The 19,587-nt window shown below is 33.0% G+C and overlaps 1 protein-coding gene across 1 annotated transcript in view; it reads right to left on the minus strand.

Moving 5' to 3' along the window:
* Window positions 1-19,587, minus strand: part of Cph (BCL11 transcription factor chronophage) — a 99,528-nt gene extending 79,941 nt beyond the window's left edge. Inside the window, exon 1 of the mRNA XM_017613145.1 lies at window positions 19,258-19,587. Within this exon, the coding sequence (XP_017468634.1) occupies window positions 19,258-19,333 (76 nt within the window). The 5' untranslated portion in view covers window positions 19,334-19,587. The remainder of the gene's footprint in view (window positions 1-19,257) is intronic.

The following is a 19,587-nucleotide window of genomic DNA, read 5'->3' on the forward strand; positions in this document are numbered from 1 at the left end:
TTCTAAAGAGTGTAATAAAAAGTGCAATATTTTAATGAAAATTTGCAGAAGTTTCTATAATTTTGGAAATGGTTTGGAACTCTGATTTTTGGGGTTTTGGTTGTAGAATTAACCTTTTTTTTATAAAAAATTTGCGAAAAACAAAATAATTAAAAAACAGTTACCCGTATATACATACATATCGTCACCTGAAATGCATAAAACGATGTGGGGATTTANAATAATGAACATTTTTAATAAAACATCGCTTTTTATTATAAAATCGATACTTCGATAAATTATGCAACTTTTTAATCAAAAATCGACCAATAAATAATTAAATTTTTTTATTAAATATCGCGCGATCATTATCTGCATTTTTTTAATGCTTCCGTTTTGTGTTTTTGAGGCATTTTTTCATATGTATGGCAGCACTGACATTTCACTTCAATTGGTGTACAAAGCAAAAGGTGAGGTTAAATTCGGTATTTTTTGCAACTTTAAATGCGAATTACTTTAAAACTATAAGCCTCCGGAGGGTGGGGTCTTCAGATTTAGAATCTGAAAAAGCTCCTCTATACTCCCTAATATTTTTTTTTTTTCAAAGCCTGGATCCGTTTTGGAAAATTTTCCCAAACTACTTGTTCACAATACATATTTACAATGTTTTACATGATAAATTTTTTCGTTAATTTTTCATAAAAATATAATAGTTGATTCAATAACATAAACCATATAAATCAAAGTTTAAAACTTTTTTCACAATTCAGGAAAATTTAACATAAAATTTAATTNAGAACAATTCATCTCAAGAAATGGACCGGTAAGTTGGCCACCAAGATCATGCGATTTGACGCCTTTAGACTATTTTTTGTGGGGCTACGTCAAGTCTAAAGTCTACAGAAATAAGCCAGCAACTATTCCAGCTTTGGAAGACAACATTTCCGAAGAAATTCGGGCTATTCCGGCCGAAATGCTCGAAAAAGTTGCCCAAAATTGGACTTTCCGAATGGACCACCTAAGACGCAGCCGCGGTCAACATTTAAATGAAATTATCTTCAAAAAGTAAATGTCATGGACCAATCTAACGTTTCAAATAAAGAACCGATGAGATTTTGCAAATTTTATGCGTTTTTTTTAAAAAAAAAGGTATCAAGCTCTTAAAAAATCACCCGTTATAACAAAGTGCAGGTCTGAAAATTCTGAAAATNTTTAAGAAACTTAGTGGGATTGCAGTTTTGTAGCCCATTAAATTTAAGTATAACAAAGTGCAGGTCTGAAAATTCTGAAAAATCCGGTTGGTTTTTGGTATTTTCTTTTTTTTGTCGAGGGTGTTGGCTCTTTCGTCCATATAAAAATAGATGGTGTTAAAAAAATTCCCAAAAATCAACGGGAGTTTCCAGAATTTTAAAACCTACACATTCTTCTTATTTTTTTCTTCACTGGAAGTGGTTTTCACGTGGCCGGTCCTAAACCCAGCACACAACCCATAGCTGGGACGGCGATGGTTTCGCAACCACACTGAAAATAAAATCTGCGTAAATATAACGAAAACTTGCGTACATCTTACGAAATTTTTCGTCATTTTGCGCCACGAAAGTTTTCGTTGATTGTACAAAACCGTTTTCGTACATACTACGGAAATATGAGGCACCAGATCTTAAGTACATTTTACGAATGTATTCGTACTATTTACTAAAGAATTTAGTACTATCTACTAAAGAATGTCGTACTATTTCTTAGGTTTTTACGAAATGTTTGTAAAATGCACAGAAATAATTAGTATATTTAACGAAATTATTTTTGTAAAATCTGCGCTTGTTTCGTAGAATGTGCGATTGCTTTCATTCTCCTCACTGTAAAAAACATATTACGAATTATAACAGAACACTTTTATTTTGTTTTTATCGTTAATTTTAAGCGTGTTTGTTTAAAAAAATGTTTTGCAAAAACGCTGAACATAAATTATTAAAATTTTGAGTCATGTTTTTTTATAGCAATCATACATTCTACAAAAGAAGTTCAGATATTACAAGTATAACTGTCGTAAATAATTAGTTTTACCAAAATTTTCTGACTACACTGTAGTTTTAAATTAATAAAAAAGGTTATTTTACCTATAATAAAACTTAAGTCTTTTATTTATAGGCATACGAATAGGCTCTATACTACATATATTTTTCTTGCTTAGGCTTCATTCAATAAAGTATATTGATGCAAAGTGTTAAACTCTGAGACTCAACAAAACCGTATCAAGTCCCAAGAATGATCGTGATCAAGTCCCACATTGCATCGCAACATTGTCAACATTCGTTGCTTGAGCTCATCTGCTCTTGTGCCAGACTGCCGGGCCTCTTGCTCACTTTGGTGAATACCACTTTTGTATGCTTAAAAGCATAGTATATCCACAGCTTTAATATTTAATTTTGTATTGTATTTTTATCCAGCAAATCCCTTTTTATACGAAAGTATTAACTAAATTGTACGAATACTGGGCTCGAATCGTCACATACGATATCGTACTACTCGTCACGTAAAAACACATTCGGATTATGACATACGTGAACGTACTCTTTGTCCCATTCAGCTTATACTGCCTGACGTATCACGTAATTTTTTATCGTATCGTTTTCGATCCGTGAACTGATGTTACGATTCGAGCCCAGAATTGTAGATTTCGTAAATTTTAAAACCGTACGTAAATATTACGAATGCCTTCCTACAATATACAAAATTATTCGCAATAACGTTTNTCCGTGAACTGATGTTACGATTCGAGCCCAGAATTGTAGATTTCGTAAATTTTAAAACCGTACGTAAATATTACGAATGCCTTCCTACAATATACAAAATTATTCGTACAGAGATTTGTTCAGTGTAAGATTTCGTAAATTGTACTGAAATAATGCCTTACGAAAGTCCTTTCGTTTTATTTACGTAAGGTTCGTAAAATCTTGTTTCGTTGTGAAAAATGTGTTCGTTTTATGAACGAAAGTTTCGTACATTGTACAAAAACCAAGACTACGAAAGTTTTTCGTAGCACTTTTACGAAATTTTATTTTCAGTGCAAATACACGTTTATATAGCGAGCCGCTTGCAGCCGCACCTATTGGTGAACAGACGCTGCAGACTTCAGTGAGTCCTTAAACCGAATAAGTCGGAGTGGCGCCACCGNACTACGAAAGTTTTTCGTAGCACTTTTACGAAATTTTATTTTCAGTGCAAATACACGTTTATATAGCGAGCCGCTTGCAGCCGCACCTATTGGTGAACAGACGCTGCAGACTTCAGTGAGTCCTTAAACCGAATAAGTCGGAGTGGCGCCACCGAATCTCCCTCTCTTTCTGCCGTGACCCAAGGCTCCACTCGGGTTGGTTACCGCATCTCGCACATGGGTTGCTCACGTTGCCCAGAGTACGCGAACGAGGACGCAAGAGTCGGTGTTGAGTATAACCGTGCAAATGTAACTGCATACCCAGCACAACGACTATACCCCATTGCACTCTCAAAAGCCTACGCATTATTATACTAAAATTTAATGGGTTACAAAAGTGCATACTCAAAAAGTTTCTAAAAATTCTGAATAAAAATTTTGATAAATTTTTTTGTAATTTGTTAAATTTTCGTGAATTGTGCACAACGTTTTATGGTCCGAGTTTGCTTGAAATTTGTTGTTGATAAATTATTGACTGAATTAACATATAGGATTTTTCCGGTAGGTCGACCAAGATCCGATTTATTCGAAGAAATGGTATTTATGGTCCGGTTTGCTTGAAATTTAGTACGTAGATACCTAATATAATAATACATACTTTAGTAATCCTTACTACTTAAGGCATTTTCTTTTCCACAGGGTCTTCTTCTTGTCCTCCTCTTACTGTTTGTACGAAGAGGTCAGTGAGAAGGTAACATTTGTCGGTAGAATAGAAAACGCCATTAGACAAGGATTAGAGGCATGACCCAATTAAGAGTAGAGTAGAGCTGCCAAAGATCGATTTTCACAACATCGATGTTTTTGAAATAATTGTCTATAAAGATCGATAAAAATCTAATTTTAGGTAAAAGCTATTGAATAGGCATGTTCTGCAAATCATACGATTTGCAATCGGTGCGATTTACAAAACCTATTTTGGAGATTTCTTAACAAAAACACAAAAATTTGGCACTAAGTCAATTGATATGACGGAAATCATGCGTTTCTAATGTCCATTAATTACACACCTCATTGTCTGCTCGTAAATATCATTGATTATTATTTATTCAGTTATTCTTATTTAATTTTTTTATTGCATTTCCAAAAGTATTGGAAACAAAGTTATAATATTAAATCAATGACTTTTTATATTAAAACTTTATATTTAATTTTTGCCATAAAAAATTTTTGCTGATATAACAAGAATATTTAGTATATTTCAGTCTTCTTCTTATTTTGCGCTGTAACCGCCTAAGCGATTTTGGCCGAGTTCAACAAAGCGCGCCAGTCGTTTCAGTGTATTTCAGTACTTTCATTAAAACTAAAAAAAACTAAACATGAATTTAATTCAACGTATACTTATGTATAAGTATATATATGTATATATATGTATATATACATATACATTAGGGTGCCCATCGAAAATGCTTTTTTGGAAATTTCAAGACCCTACCCCATAATTTTACTAGTTTTTATGAGAAATATTATTGCCTATTTTTATAGACTTTTTAAAGGTCATTTATAGGTCGCGACCTGTCGATTAAGATCAGAAAATAGGATTTCGTGGATTAACCAATTTTTGAATGACTATTTTTGATTCATTCAAATTTTTGAAATCGGACAAAAACCACGGGCTTCACCAACGTAACGGTAATTTCAAAAAACTCAAAGCTAGCTATATTTTTTTGGAGGAGTAGGTTTTGTCCGATTTCAAAAATAACCAAGACGGTACCTAAGGAGGCTAAGCACAATGTGTATACCAAATTTGGTCGCGGTCGGTCAAGTAGTTTTAGAGATACACATACATATATCATATAAGTGGGCGGTGCCACCCTCATTTTCCTAAAATTTCTTGAAAAACCACTTTTTTGCTGAAGAGCGATTTTATATATCAATTCTGAATACATATTGATGAACTTCCTAGCCACACTGCTTAAATATCTGAAATTTCGGTACATACACACATATAAATTCAAGGCCGTATTTAAGAAAAGACGCCTAAACTCGAAAATTTTTATGCGATTGCAATAAATAAGCTATCAGTTTAGTTGAAAATAGATTTAATTTTAGATAGTGTTCCATATTTTGAAGTTGTAGAAATTATCAATGGTCAAAATTTAAAAAATTAAGAGAAATATGGGTATTTTTTTAATTTACCCGATAAAAAATTCCAACAAGCCTAGTCCGACCATAGATTATTATATACCATTTTAAAGGCCTACATATATATCCTCTCCTCAGATCATATTCGATCTTTGAAATCGAATCAAAGATAGTTATTCAACAACTGGTAAATCTACAAAATCCTATTTTCTGATCTAAATCGACAGGTCGCGACCTCTAAATAACCTTTAAAAAATCTATAAAAATAGGCAATAATATTTCTTATAAAAACGAATAAAATTACTGGGTAGGGACTTGAAATTTCCAAACAAAAAAGCATTTTCGATGGGCACCCTAATATACATGTATACATATGGACGTTGGACCAAGCTAAAAAATCTTGCAGTGCATCCGGTTTGGTTTAGTAATGATTCTCTATGAATCTCCCCTCTTTACGATAATTCTAATAGGTGCCGCATCGATCGTTTATTTTCTCATAGGAATAATACGTAAGAAAATTATTTCTTCACTTTTGAGGTCAGTATACTTTTCTAGGATCAATCAAAACGCCCGTAACTTCAAGAATACATTAATAATACGTCATTTTACTGTAATAAAGACTCAGATTCTTTAAATTCCTAAATCTATTTTGTTGTTTTTGTAATTGCTAGATTTGACCCAAGAAGAGGACTCCAACAGGGCAAGCTAAATAAAACCGATTAAGTAAAGAATTTTTCCATTTCTTCCTTGAAGACCCCACCACCACCAATATTATATATTTTTTATCAGTTCCAATAATAAATTGATTAATTATAATACACCAATAAAATTTTAGTTTTACCTTAGCGCACAATCTACTCACACTTATACAAGTAGCTAAGCAACTTTCTTCGCTTTCAATCGATTCCAACCAACCGCATCGAAGTTGTGTCAAAAATTCAAAAAAAAATCTATGCATCGATGTCAGAATCGATTTTTTTGCACCTCTACTTAACAGACGTAAGTTTTTTTTTTGAGTTTTGGGTTGTGCTGTTATTTCAGAGGACCATCGATATATTCACAAAAGTGATGTTCGAATAGTTTTTGTTTAGTTCCTTTTCTCTTGAGGCGAATGATAAAACATATGGACATACATATGTACATATGTATGTACATACATATGTATGTATGCATGTATGTTGAGCCATGTATGAAGCTGTTTTTTATATTCTAGATACTTCATTTAACGTAAGTACACAGGTATATCTACATATTTACAAACACATACATACATACATACATACATATGTATGTATCGCCATACATGAATTCACCTGGCTACATTCAGATTATTGTTCTGCCCGAAATATAAAAATGCTGTGCAAATATTTGTCGAAACGAACAGCTTTGTTCGTGTATTTAACGATAATATGCCTTTTTGTGTTTTTACAACCTCAAATATTTCCAACATTTCATGGAAAATGTTAAATAAATTAAGTTTGAATAACGATAAATGTTGAGGGCGTAAGGGACCCAGTTCTGCTCGCACCACTTACTTATCATCGAGGGCCGCGAGTCGTGTCAACCGACTATGCTACAATATGACTATTCGACTGTGCAATCATCACCGCTCGGACATTCATACAAATATACACATATTTACATATGTACATGCCTTATAGCGTTTTCTTTTCTCGAAAAAAGGCTGCACTTATTCTGCCTTGCGTTAGCGCTGTCACATTTTCATGTTCTTTTCTCAGCCCTTTCACAAGGCGTCGTGTTCTTTTCTCAGCAGGTTGCGCTCTGATCCGGCGAAAGTGCTGCCTTTTCTGCCCTCAAATAAACGTGAGGGTGAGAGTTGCATGGTTGATTTTTAATTGAATCTTGTAAAAATGCAATTATTTTCCCTATCAGAAATAAGTGTTTTGCTTTAAAATTGTGAAAGACTTACAGGCCAAGTGAATAATTCAGCTTTATTAAGTTCTATAAATAAATTGTGATGGAGTAGTATACTTTCTGTTTCATTCTCATATAAAGAACGCAACATTTTCTCGGGTTTCAGGGCAACGCAAAGCAAGAGTTCCCATATAAAAGGGCAGAACTTTTTTTGAGAAAAGAAAACGCTATTAATGTATGTACATACATATGTACTATGTGTGTGCTTTAAAATTTACTATTTTGTGGTTTAAGGTTGAGCTATAAATGCGTGTATGTTTGCATTTGTCGAGCGGCTTGGTAAAACGGTCAAAAAACTTTAGCTTGCGTTAGTAATTAAAAAAAAAACTACAAATAATAACTACACCCACACCTGAGTCCAAATACCCAGCCAGCAAAGAAACGTAAATTTTGCCGACAGTGCAGTTTAGTTCTATTTTCCGTATCTGAAAACGCATAGAAAAAACTCCTATAGTTATCATCAATTTTCGTATCAGGAAAACGTTCGAAAAAGATGATGCCATTTGAAAGCAGTAATTGTATTTTATTTGCTCAAGATAAACATTTGAAAGCATGCATGCGTAGTCGGCAGTGGCTGAGCGTGCAGAGGAGTGTGCCGCTATTTGCTAGCTTCTAGAAGGTGCCGGGTTCGAATTCCGTCAGGCGTTTCCTAATTTTATTTTATTTTTATTTTTGAACCATGAAGAAGTATCTGTGAAGTGCAGAAGGAAATCATATTGAACGAAAAATTCAATCAGACAAATTTCAGAAAAAACAGCCGAAAACGTATCCGTTTCACAAACAATTTTCGGTAGTTGTCTGTACATACGTTTAGTGGGAAAACGAATCANGAAAAAACAGCCGAAAACGTATCCGTTTCACAAACAATTTTCGGTAGTTGTCTGTACATACGTTTAGTGGGAAAACGGATCATCAAAGTATCCGAAAATGGAATCAGTAGACGGACAAAAATCCGCACTTCATCCTTCTTGTTTGTCCTTTTTCGGATCGGTTTTCGGATTTTTCGCTGGCTGGGTATAGATTGGTACATCTATATATGTATGTATATACATATGTGCATATGTAAAAATGTACTATACTAACATATAATGTTATGTAGAAATGAACAAAAATGCATGTGTAAATGGGAAATAAAAAATGAAAAAAAAACAGAACAAAAAAAACAGTGGAGAGGGACAGTTAAGGCCCTCTTCGCCGTCGTCTGCTTGGTTGTACGCGTATAGGCCACAGTGGCAGCGAAGCCCGGTTCTTATCAGCGTCAGTTTCAACAAAGGCAGTAACAACGATGATAGCAACCGGGGCACAAAGAGTAGAGGCGGTAGTGGCAGCGACAGCGGGCCGCTGACGTAGCCAGGTGGAGCAGCAAAACACCTTTGCTTGTTTATTGCCGAGGAGCTAGTGAAAGCAGTCTGATAACACCCGCATGAGGTGTTTACGTGGCAAGCATACATGTGTGCATACATATTTACATATGTCCACGCGCGTATACATACCATCTTTAGCACACACAAGGGGTGGATTTTGGGGTTCAAACCCCCCCTAAAGCTAATAACCTCAAATTCAAACTGTATCCTACAGCTTAGAATCCATCTCTCAAGAAAATTCCCAAGAAATATTTTTTATTATTTCCGTTGCTTGAAAAATCACTGCTGTTGCTGTAAATTTTCTTGAAGAAATAAACATACGACCATTTTTTTCTTGAGGGCTGCAAACTGGTTTAGGAAATTTTGATAAAGGAAATTTTTTTTCCATTTTTTGTGAGCCATTTTATATGAATATGTCGTTTTTCTCGAGAGCTATTAAGAGTTTAACTGCGAATGAAAAAATTGTCCTAAATATATCCAATTCATAGTCATTGTTTTTTTACAATTTACGGCCTAAAAGAGTTTACCACTGATATGTACTTAACAAGGATTCGAAGATTTAATTTGTAATTTCGGTATTCGAAACATTAAAAAATGAGGCTATCGTGAGAAATCACCATCTCCATCGAAAACCAGCATTTACTATCGCTAATTTTGACCGCCAAAAATCTCCAAAAGAATAGCAGGTACACCTAACAACACGCAACATCTAGTTACATGCCCCTCATACTGCCAGATTTGGCTGATTACACAGTACAGTTATTTCTTTTCCATTCAGTATACTTTCAGGCTAATTACTTTTCATTTAGAGAACTTTGGCGACGAAAATTTAGTGTAGCGATAGTCAGAATTCCACTACAAAAGCCAGAAATCGAAGAAAATTAATATTAAAACTCTTTTTAACCGGTTTCCAAAAAAGGAGGAGGTTATCAGTTCGTCGGAATATATATATATTTTTTTATGTATGTTACCGCATAACTTCGGACCACGTCCGATTCGATAATTCTTTTTGCATCGGAAAGGTAGTGTCTCAGAGGTGGTCCCATACTAATCTGGTTGAGATCCGATCAGTGGATCATGAGATATATATATATATATTTTTTTTTATATGGGAGTTGAAGTCGGTTTTTTTTTGCTAAAAATTACTTGTATTATATAAACAAGTAATTTTTAGCAAAAAAAACCGACTTAAAAAAATATATATATATCTATATATTTCATGATTCAATGATCGGATCTAAACCAAATTAGTATGGGACCACCTCTGATACACTACCTTTCCGTTGCAAATTATCGAAATCGGTTGACGCGGTCCAAAGTTATGCGGTAACATACATAAAAAAAAAAAAAATATTCCGACGAACTGATAACCTTCTCCTTTTTTGGAAGTCGGTTAATAAAGTGCAATTTATGAAATTTTAATAATATTATTTATTTATTTATTACATACTGTAAATAAAACTTGCATAAATTTATTTTAAAGTGCATATTATCTGAAGCGAATTTTCACAAGTATAAACCCCTCCCAAAATATATTCCTGGGCGCGGCCCTGGTGTGCATACACACTTACTGCGTACATATGTATGTATTTATGCACATTCATTGTGCGCAGACATGGGTGTATCTATACTGGCAAGTACATCTTCATACACCCGGATATGTATCATTGTATAAATGCCTAGCTCTTTACTATATGCAATAACAAGTTTACACTAAGTACCCAATAAACCAATTGACTTGAAAACAATATTAAAATTAAGCTTACCGATTCCAGTCTTGAATTCTTTAGAATTTATTGAAGACGACTATCGCAGCAATTGCAGATAAATGGAAACGGAAACCTAGTGATCATTAATTACTCCAGCAAGATTTTAATAGGCTTACGAATACAATTGTAGAATAATATTACATACATGTGCAATACATTTACAAGCTTTTTCATACAATGTTAAAACATTTGTAATATAATATATAATAATTAAATAACATGCATACGGGTCATTCCATACAATATTTACACCTCAATATTTTTTTTTTGGGTGAAATATATTTTTTTACATTCTTTATCGAAAAAAAGAAGACACCTATTATTTTATTTCGTCACGATATTCGAAAATCTCGAAAAAAATCCCGAAATTTTGAACTCACGGAGAAGTATCTTTTTTCAATTGTTTGCAGTTAATAAACTGTTTGTCGGAGAAAATCAGTTAAGGTATCAAAATGTGCGTAATTACCTCGGCTTTCCATGAGAGTGTGAGATAGATTAAAATAAAAAAATTGTTTGCATTAAAAAATCGCATTTTTTATTTTTTATTTTTTTTTTTATTAACTTCATGTTTTTATTTTTTTCAACCTGAATAGTTGTCAAACTTTATGGAGGACGTTGTAAAAATTTGAGAGTGGAAACACCAAAACTGTAAAGTTACGAGTTTTTTCATACGTAGCTATTTTAAAAACGAAGTAAATTATTACAAATTGTTAGCAATTTTCATAGAGTTTGAAAACTCCTTTCACTAAATGGCTTTTAGTAACTTTAACGAGACCTTAACTTATTTTATTTTATTCATTTTAGTGCAGTTTTGACAAAATTTTCTTGCTAAAAAATCTTTTGTTCACTACTTCATTTTATTCCTTTGATTGTACAGGTTAAATAAAAGCTTGTTTTTTAAAAATAGTTTTTTTACATTATTTTATTTTATAATTTTTAGTCCATTTATAAAAGCGTTGTATATTAAAAAGTGTTATTTTATTTTATGTACAAAATTTTGCAATAGATATTAAAAGAATTCAACTTGCAATGAAAGAGAACAGAAGACTTGGCAAGCCAAATGTTGTTTGCTTTCGTTTTGTATAAACATACATATGTATGTACATATTGCAGCAGTTAATTTTATTTAAAGAAATGGCGTGTCGTCCATTTCCGCTGTAGAATGCATATATTTAGGCGCAATATTTAACTTCTTCTGGCGGGGCGACATCTGGAGTCTTCTAATTGTATCTCCTTGATATGATGCCTACAACGAGGTTCATATCTAGACTAGGTTGTTATCTAGAATTTGCCACAAATAGCTTTGCTACACTACCGCCGCGGCGCGCCGGCAGCTTTAACAATTTTATAGTGGTTTTACGTTCTTTGGCAAATTACGCCCTGGTAGCCATAAATCTTACTATTTTTTTACCGCCTTTGAATCAAGACCCCTGGACCATATGGGGAATTCATTTATATTTTAAATTGCATTGTCATCGTGATTGGAACTATGCTGAAAATTTCAAGTCTCCAACTTGTCGCGAAGTCAGCTTAAAATCGATTGGAAATTTCCGCGATTTGCGCGGGATGACCAAGTTAAATAAAAGCTTATAAAAATGTATTTCACCCCAAAAAATATATTGAGGTGTAAATATTGTATGGAATGACCCATACGTAATTACTATAAAAAATAATTCATATAAATATTTACTAGTTATATAATAATATACATATGTATGTATGTATGTATGTATAGCCAGAGTTGCGCATTATTCGAATAAATTGTTATTTAGATAATTATTCGAATAAAATTTTATCCGTAATATAATTATTCGCAGATAACTCATTTACGGATAAATTATTCGTGAATAAATTGCTTTCGAATAATTTATTCGTTGTTTTATTCGTTATTTTAAATAATGAATAAAAACTCATTTTAACACATTGAGCCACCTTTTACTTTTATTTCTATTGTCAAGGATTGTGAGCTAGCTGAATTCTGTTTACTATTTTATCAAAAATACTAGCTCATTCCCTCTGGTTTCGCGGCCCCTGATAAGATTTTTTGCGTTGGCCCATGCAAGAATAGCGTTGAATCCCAAATATGGGTATAGTAAAAATTCTTAACTTAGGTTGAACAACTAAAGAGCAGAACCCTTCTCACACATATCTCTGCCAAAAAAATAGCGCTCTGATGCTATATGCAAGAAAAAATCCCTTTCAATGTCATGAGCTTTACCGATGGTCTTATTTCCACTTGTGAGATCTTTTCTAAGCGTGCGTAATCTTCTTCTATGATCTTGCAACTACAACATTGGTCCGATGCGTCAGCCTCTAGGCTTATGTCATGTAGGCCAACAAAAGTCCTTATAAGGAAGCTGAAGAGCACAGATGTGCGTTTTCTATTATAGGAGAGCCAAAAACCCTCGATGTAAAATTTGGCCATTGATATACCAACAGTGGTCTTTCTTGGAAGGATGTGGTCGTTACCTTCCTTGCTGATTCGCCACTTTTAAAATATCCAAGAGCTGGTTTCCTTGAGTCTTACTGCTGCAGCAATGGCCGCCCGAGCAATTTCATCAAGCGGAGGTAGATGCAAAGTCGCATTTAGGGTGTATGACGACGTAAGACATCGTAAATTCATATAATATAAACATAAAAAACAAAGTAGTCCAAACATATGGGGTTTCTAATGATTTCGACTGCAGCACCATTATGAATTGCAACCTGATTGTACAATAAATAGGGATTTTCGAAATAACTCAACTGCAGCACCACCTAGCGGGTCCATTTTTCGCATAAGTATTTTTCATCATGCAGGAAGAACACATTTTGAATTTGAACGAAATCTGTTCATAAATACGGCTTTTATAAATAACTCGGCTCCATCGCCACCAAGGAGTTTTCTAGTAGCCTTTAATAGGACTTTATGCGCAGGGAATAACCTCCGAAAATTTGACTTAAATCTATCCAGAGGTTTGAGTTAAATCGCAACAACGAAAACGGTTATCATTTTATACATAAATATATGTACATATCTATATACATAAATTACTTCTTTTATTATTATTTTATTCGTTATTCGAATAATTAATGAAGATAATAATTATTCGAATAACGAATAAAATAATTTATCCGTCATTCGAATAATTTTTTTTTGAATAAACAAAATTATTTATTATTTACGAATAACAAGAAAAACAATTTATTCATTTGTTATTCGTCATTCGAATAAATTTTGCCCAACTCTGTGTATAGCAAAAAAATATTTAATATAACATAATTTTATTTAAATAATTTTTAATGTGCACATATCAAATTTCATAACGGGATAAAAGATGTGTTCTTTGACAACGGTTTAACAACTATTGTGTTTAATAAGTGTTTCTCAGTCATAAGCTTCATTTCTTTGTAAACGACCCGCAAACGAACGCTGAACTCGGGTAAAATTTCCTTTTGACTACTAGAGCAACTCTGTTGCTATCTGACAAGAAATATGTGATTAGTTTAATGGATTTTATATACAAAAATCAATGATAATGAGTAAATTTGAGAGGTATTTGCATAGTATATATACTTATTTAACATATTAATAACTTGTATAAAGAAACAAAGATTCCAATAAGTATTTTCCCGTCAACAATTCACAATAGAACAGTTTTTCCACTTAACAAGACTACGCTTCAGGTCGCAAGTTTGTGTTGTTGGTTTGCATGTATTTCGTTACTTTCGGTTGCAAAAGAATGCATCTATAGTTAATATCAGATTTTTAAGGTAAGTGTTTCTAAGCATACTTTAAATGAGTAGTAATCATAACAAGCAATTCTCAAGCACTGCTTGTGAATTGCTATTTTAATAAGCTTAATATATACTACATATGCGATTGAAAAAGTTTAAAATTAGCTGTTGATATAAGCTTGTTTTCAAGCACCTCCGCAGTTGGCTCATCAGATGGTTTATTGGGAAATTAGATATGTATCGTCCGTTTTATAATACAATATTACTTTAAAAAATACACACACCCTGCAGGGAAACCGCGGACTGGTACATACAATTTCTAGTTCCGTACAAGATCTTTATCGCCAAAAACGAACCAGTCCGATAGTAAGTAGATCCCCACCAGTTCAAAATCAGCGAAATGTGGGACTCTTAAAACAACTATTTTTTTTTCTCTTTTTTCATTAGAAATCTATATCTAAATTGGCGACTTTAGAACTGGTTCGGAATTATAGAAAAAGGGACGCAGAACGAACTAGATCTTATCTGTCGAAATTAGAACTAATTCGAAACTATCGAAAATGGGATGCAGCGGGGGGCTTGTTTACTTTACATAGATACGTGTTTGGCGGCTTTTTCGTTCAAATGGACTTTCATTCTGCACTTCGTAGATGCTATTTCATAGTTTGGTAATACAAAACAAAACTTTGTGTTAACATATTATCATCTTGGGGCCGTCTGCAATCTAAGAACAGCGAGCAACTCTGCAAACTCAACTCCAGCTAAAGGTATGTAAATGTACATTTCTTACAATCATTCAAACAAATTTAATTTCGAATTGAAAACACATTTCTTCCAAAATAACTTAAAATCGCACACACGGAAGAACCAAAAAGATTGAAAAATCATGATACTTTTTTCTTTCGTCTGTCGATTTTAAAATTGGTTCGGAACTATAAAATTTAGGACTAGTTCGGAACTATCGAAAAAGGGATGCAGTGGGGGGCAATTGACACTTCCTAGGACATCGCCGTGTTAAATTCGCCAGTTGCTTGCATGCAAAAGAGATTTAACGCGAAGCAGTACTGGGTCTAAATGTACTAGAAGCGCAACAGTTCAGAACTAGAGACTTTCCCCACAGGGCACGTCCAGATAAATATCTACATACATACTTGCTTGCATTTGTATATGCATACATACATACATTTGTATGTATGTACAAATGTACAGAAGAAACGAACTGAAAACGAAACAAAACTATTTTATTTTGCGCAAGGTAAAGTTAAATAGGAATGAGAAAAACTATACGCAAATATATGCATACGCTTATCACTAACTATTTAGAGCAATGGCCCAGTAAATGTTGGAGGGGTGAGATGCGTGAGTGTGGATATATCTACACATGTGCATACTTCAAGCACGGCAATAAAAGAAATAACTAATGAGTTGGTGCGAGTGGAATAATATTAACTTAACCCAGCGAAAGCTATAACTCGTAAACAAGAGCTCCTAGAAAATAAATGAGGGTAAATGTAAAGCGACGTCAAATTAGTAAACATCATCTGTCATAGACATTCATGAGTCCAAAAGTTCAATTTTGTTGGCCAGTGTAATATACCCAATTGTTCATTTAACCATTTTTTAATATTAAAAAAAATCCTAAAAATTTATCATATTTCGAAAAAATTTTAGGGCCTTTCTAACTACAAAGCAAAATGATAACAAACCTAAAACAAAATATTACACAAAATTTTCCTGGGCTTTACATCATATTTTAGTAAAAATAAGCCTATAATTCCCAAGCTGACAAAGAAATGAAAATGTGTATTTTTTTTTGTTTACAAAAAAACTTGTCAAAAATATAAGTCAAAGTTATAGAAAGCCTGCATGGTTAAATAATAATAAGGTGTTGTCACTTAGGGGGTGGTTGTTGTAATTTTGGCAATTTCGGTATACCAGCGTTAGAGTAATGCCTACTATATTTATTCCAATTTTATTTCTGGGCAAAATGGAACAAAAAATAGAGCAGACAATTTTGTGAAAAAAGTATGCGCAGGCAGTGTTGCCAGAATATTTTTGTACCCCATCCCCATATCGGCCCGCAGTTATCCCCAAAAAATCCCAATTTTTCTTTAAATCCCCATTTAAATCCCCTTTAGTAAGAAATAAAAAAATCATTTATTCACATTTGTGTTAGTTCATTTTAATCCAGTTTTCATTTTAACACAGTTTTCATTTTAACACAGTTTTCATTTTATTACGGTTTTGAATACTTTTCTCTACACATTTTCACAAATTTATATATGTATATAGACATACGTACATATGTACATATATGCATGAGCTCATTTGGTTCTACGTACAACTCCGGCCAGAGATTTAGCACCAAATTTCAAAGTTATATGTTTTTATAACATATGCTTATTTATTTATTTTTACTAATTTTCTTTTAAAATATAATTCAATCTACAACAGAAACAGAATAAATAAAAGTTTAAAATCAAAAAGTAATCAAACTTTTTTAGTGTAATAAAGTACTAGTCTCAAATAGCTAAAGAACACCATTTATTTTTTAGAATTTCTTTCGTGGAGGTTGTTGCGAAAATTATTTGTTCAGTGAAAGCAAATCAAAGCAGACATCTGCGCCGAATAATGCTTTGACGGCGTTTGGAAAACGTTACAAACATATCGCGCAAAAAGAATGTACTAATAAAATCTTTATTCGAGAAATTTTCATGGGCAGCCAGAAAAATATATGTTTTGACTTCAATATCAAAGTTTTAAACCAAACAAAAATCCCCATAAAATCCCCATATCCCCCAAACGAAAAAATCTATCCCCAAATGGTTTCATAAATCCCCAAAATGGGGCAAAATCCCCACATCTGGCAACTCTGTGCGCAGGTATCACTGTTTCTTTGTTTCGCTTTTGCTTTGACCTTTCGTTTCAAATTCATTGGAAAATTTTAGCGATAATTTCCAATAATTGTGATTTTGTAAGTAAATTTTTGGTAAAATATACATATACTATGCATATCCAACATATTATTGGAGCAGTACCTCGGATGGCTACGATAATGCACTTTGGTCTAACAATTTAAACGCATAATTATTTTATAATATAACCGATAGAATTCAGAAACGTAATTTTAAAATGGTAACGAAAATAAAGGTCGTAATAAAATTCCATTTAAAGTTTAGATATTTAACAAGTAATTTTTAGCAAAAAAAAACCGACTTAAAAAAAATATATATATATCTATATATTTCATGACTCAATGATCGGATCTAAACCAAATTAGTATGGAACCACCTCTGAGACACTACCTTTCGTAGTCCAAAGTTATGTGGTAACATACATAAAAAAAAATAAAAATATTCCAACGAACTGATAACCTCCTCCTTTTTTGGAAGTCGGTTAAAAACTAAGTACGCATATACATGTACTTCAGAACTTAAGGAAAAAATACAAATAAAATTCCATACGGGCTAATATGTCATTTTTATTAGAATTTAAGAATAATTAAATAAAGAGAACGGCATAATTTAACTTGTTTTAATATGAATAAATGAAAGACGGAAAATAGTCCGTATTTTTTAAGTTTTAACCATCATCATATGTGTGGGTTACGACCGTGTGACCTTTTAAGTTTTACAAATAATAATTTTAAGGTAGAAAAATTAAACTGAATAATAATTATTAAAACCAATATATTTGATCGAAAAAATAAAAACTAAGTAATAATAATTTCTTTTTAGCGAAAAAATGAAACTGTAATTACACTGGTTTACAGAAAAAATATTTTACTGATGCAAGTTTCATTTAACTGGTGTGGGGTCCACTGATATATTTATGTATTGGAAATAGTACCCAAAAAGCAGTAAAAAGAATCCTAATATTTTCCCCCTTTTTCTACTACCCCAAAATGTATGGCCGCAATTGGCATGCAGAAAAAGTGAGGTTATGTAAGTGGCATCACCTTATATTTATTTACTTACTGCTCCCTTTCATTTTTTCATACAGTTGATACTTCCTTTTGGCTTAAAAAATAGGCAGGGATTCCACTCTTATTTTGGTACAATATGATCGTAATGTTTTTCAAATTCGAAATTCAAGAATTTCCATTTTTGCGATTGTAGAAGAATAAGTGTATATTTGCAAATTACTGCGAAGAATGGAGTGTCATATCATTAAAGGTTCAGAGGATTAACGAAACAAACAAAAATTTTATGGTCTCATATTTCCTTCGCACAGCATTTTTATTTTTTCTAATTATTCCTTTTGTTTAGCGCTGTAACCGCTTAAGTTGTATTTTTTAATTTATACATGTGAATTATTTTGAATAAGATTTTTTCATTTGCACCTGAATTTCGGGTACATTTTAGGGCGTTTTCGAATTGGCTGCCGAGATAGGTCGATCTTCCACTCAGCAGTCGATATAAAATCTTTTACTGCGCGATTTCTGCAACAAGGCTGCAATATTGCGGTAATTATTACGTGCCTTGAACACACCCTTACACTTTTGTGAAATCGGAATCTTTTCTATGAAGAACATTTTCGATAACACCATTCACCTTTTTCATGAGATTCGAAGGGAATATTGGCAATATAATTAGTTCTTCGACATTCCCAATAGCATTTAAATGGCTACGCAATATTTGCAATCGTACACTACGAATGGCACATTATACTAAGCTGATCTCCTGAAATAAACTTGCATAAATTGCCTTAAGGTCTGATTATTGCAACTTAAAGTAACTTACGGCTCTCTCTTAAAAATTCTGTTAAATGGGTGTTGCTTATAATTGAACAGTCGAAACTCAACGTAAGTTAATGCCACGTCGAAATCTGTTTCATTTTGATTCTCTAAGTTCTACGTTCCGTTAAGTTAAGTTAAGTTGCCATAATCAGACTTTTACAAACACAGCCATACGCATATGCGCTCTCCTACTTACATACATATGTATGTACCACAAAAAACGGCATAGTTTTTCCGATAAGCTTTGTCATCGCAGAAATACACTCGAAGGTTTACCATTTTAGAAACTAGTCCCAACAGTAATCGAACCTATGTCGCACCGAGTGACTGTGCACACTTCTAACCACTCGACTACGGCGGCCGTACATACATACATATGCATGTACTATGTACCTACATACTTATGTCAAAACATTCTTAGAAGTTTAGTTAATTGCATGAATTTTCACTACAACTTACGACTCATAGAACGAAATCCGTGATCTTCACTAACAGACAGCATTTTTTCTTCTAGATTAATTAGTTCTTTCTTCATCGTAATTGTCCTTGCAATTTCGCAGATACTTTCACATTTCAATTCGAAGCTTTTCTCAAACTCAAAATCACAAACGGTCAGCTAAAACGGAGGAAACTGCGGAATCAATTATTATTTTTTGCGATACAATTTTCATTCCGTATCCAATAAAGGAAATTCAATTTGAAGTATATGTCACAATTTATAAAGCTCACTATGCGTTCCGCCACAAAAGTGATAATTTCAAAGTTATTTTGTTATTTGAAGTGTTATTG

The sequence above is a fragment of the Rhagoletis zephyria genome, unplaced genomic scaffold (assembly GCF_001687245.7).
Source record: "Rhagoletis zephyria isolate East Lansing unplaced genomic scaffold, Rhagoletis_zephyria_1.1 Rzeph_scaffold_00617, whole genome shotgun sequence".
Lineage (NCBI taxonomy): Eukaryota > Metazoa > Arthropoda > Insecta > Diptera > Tephritidae > Rhagoletis > Rhagoletis zephyria.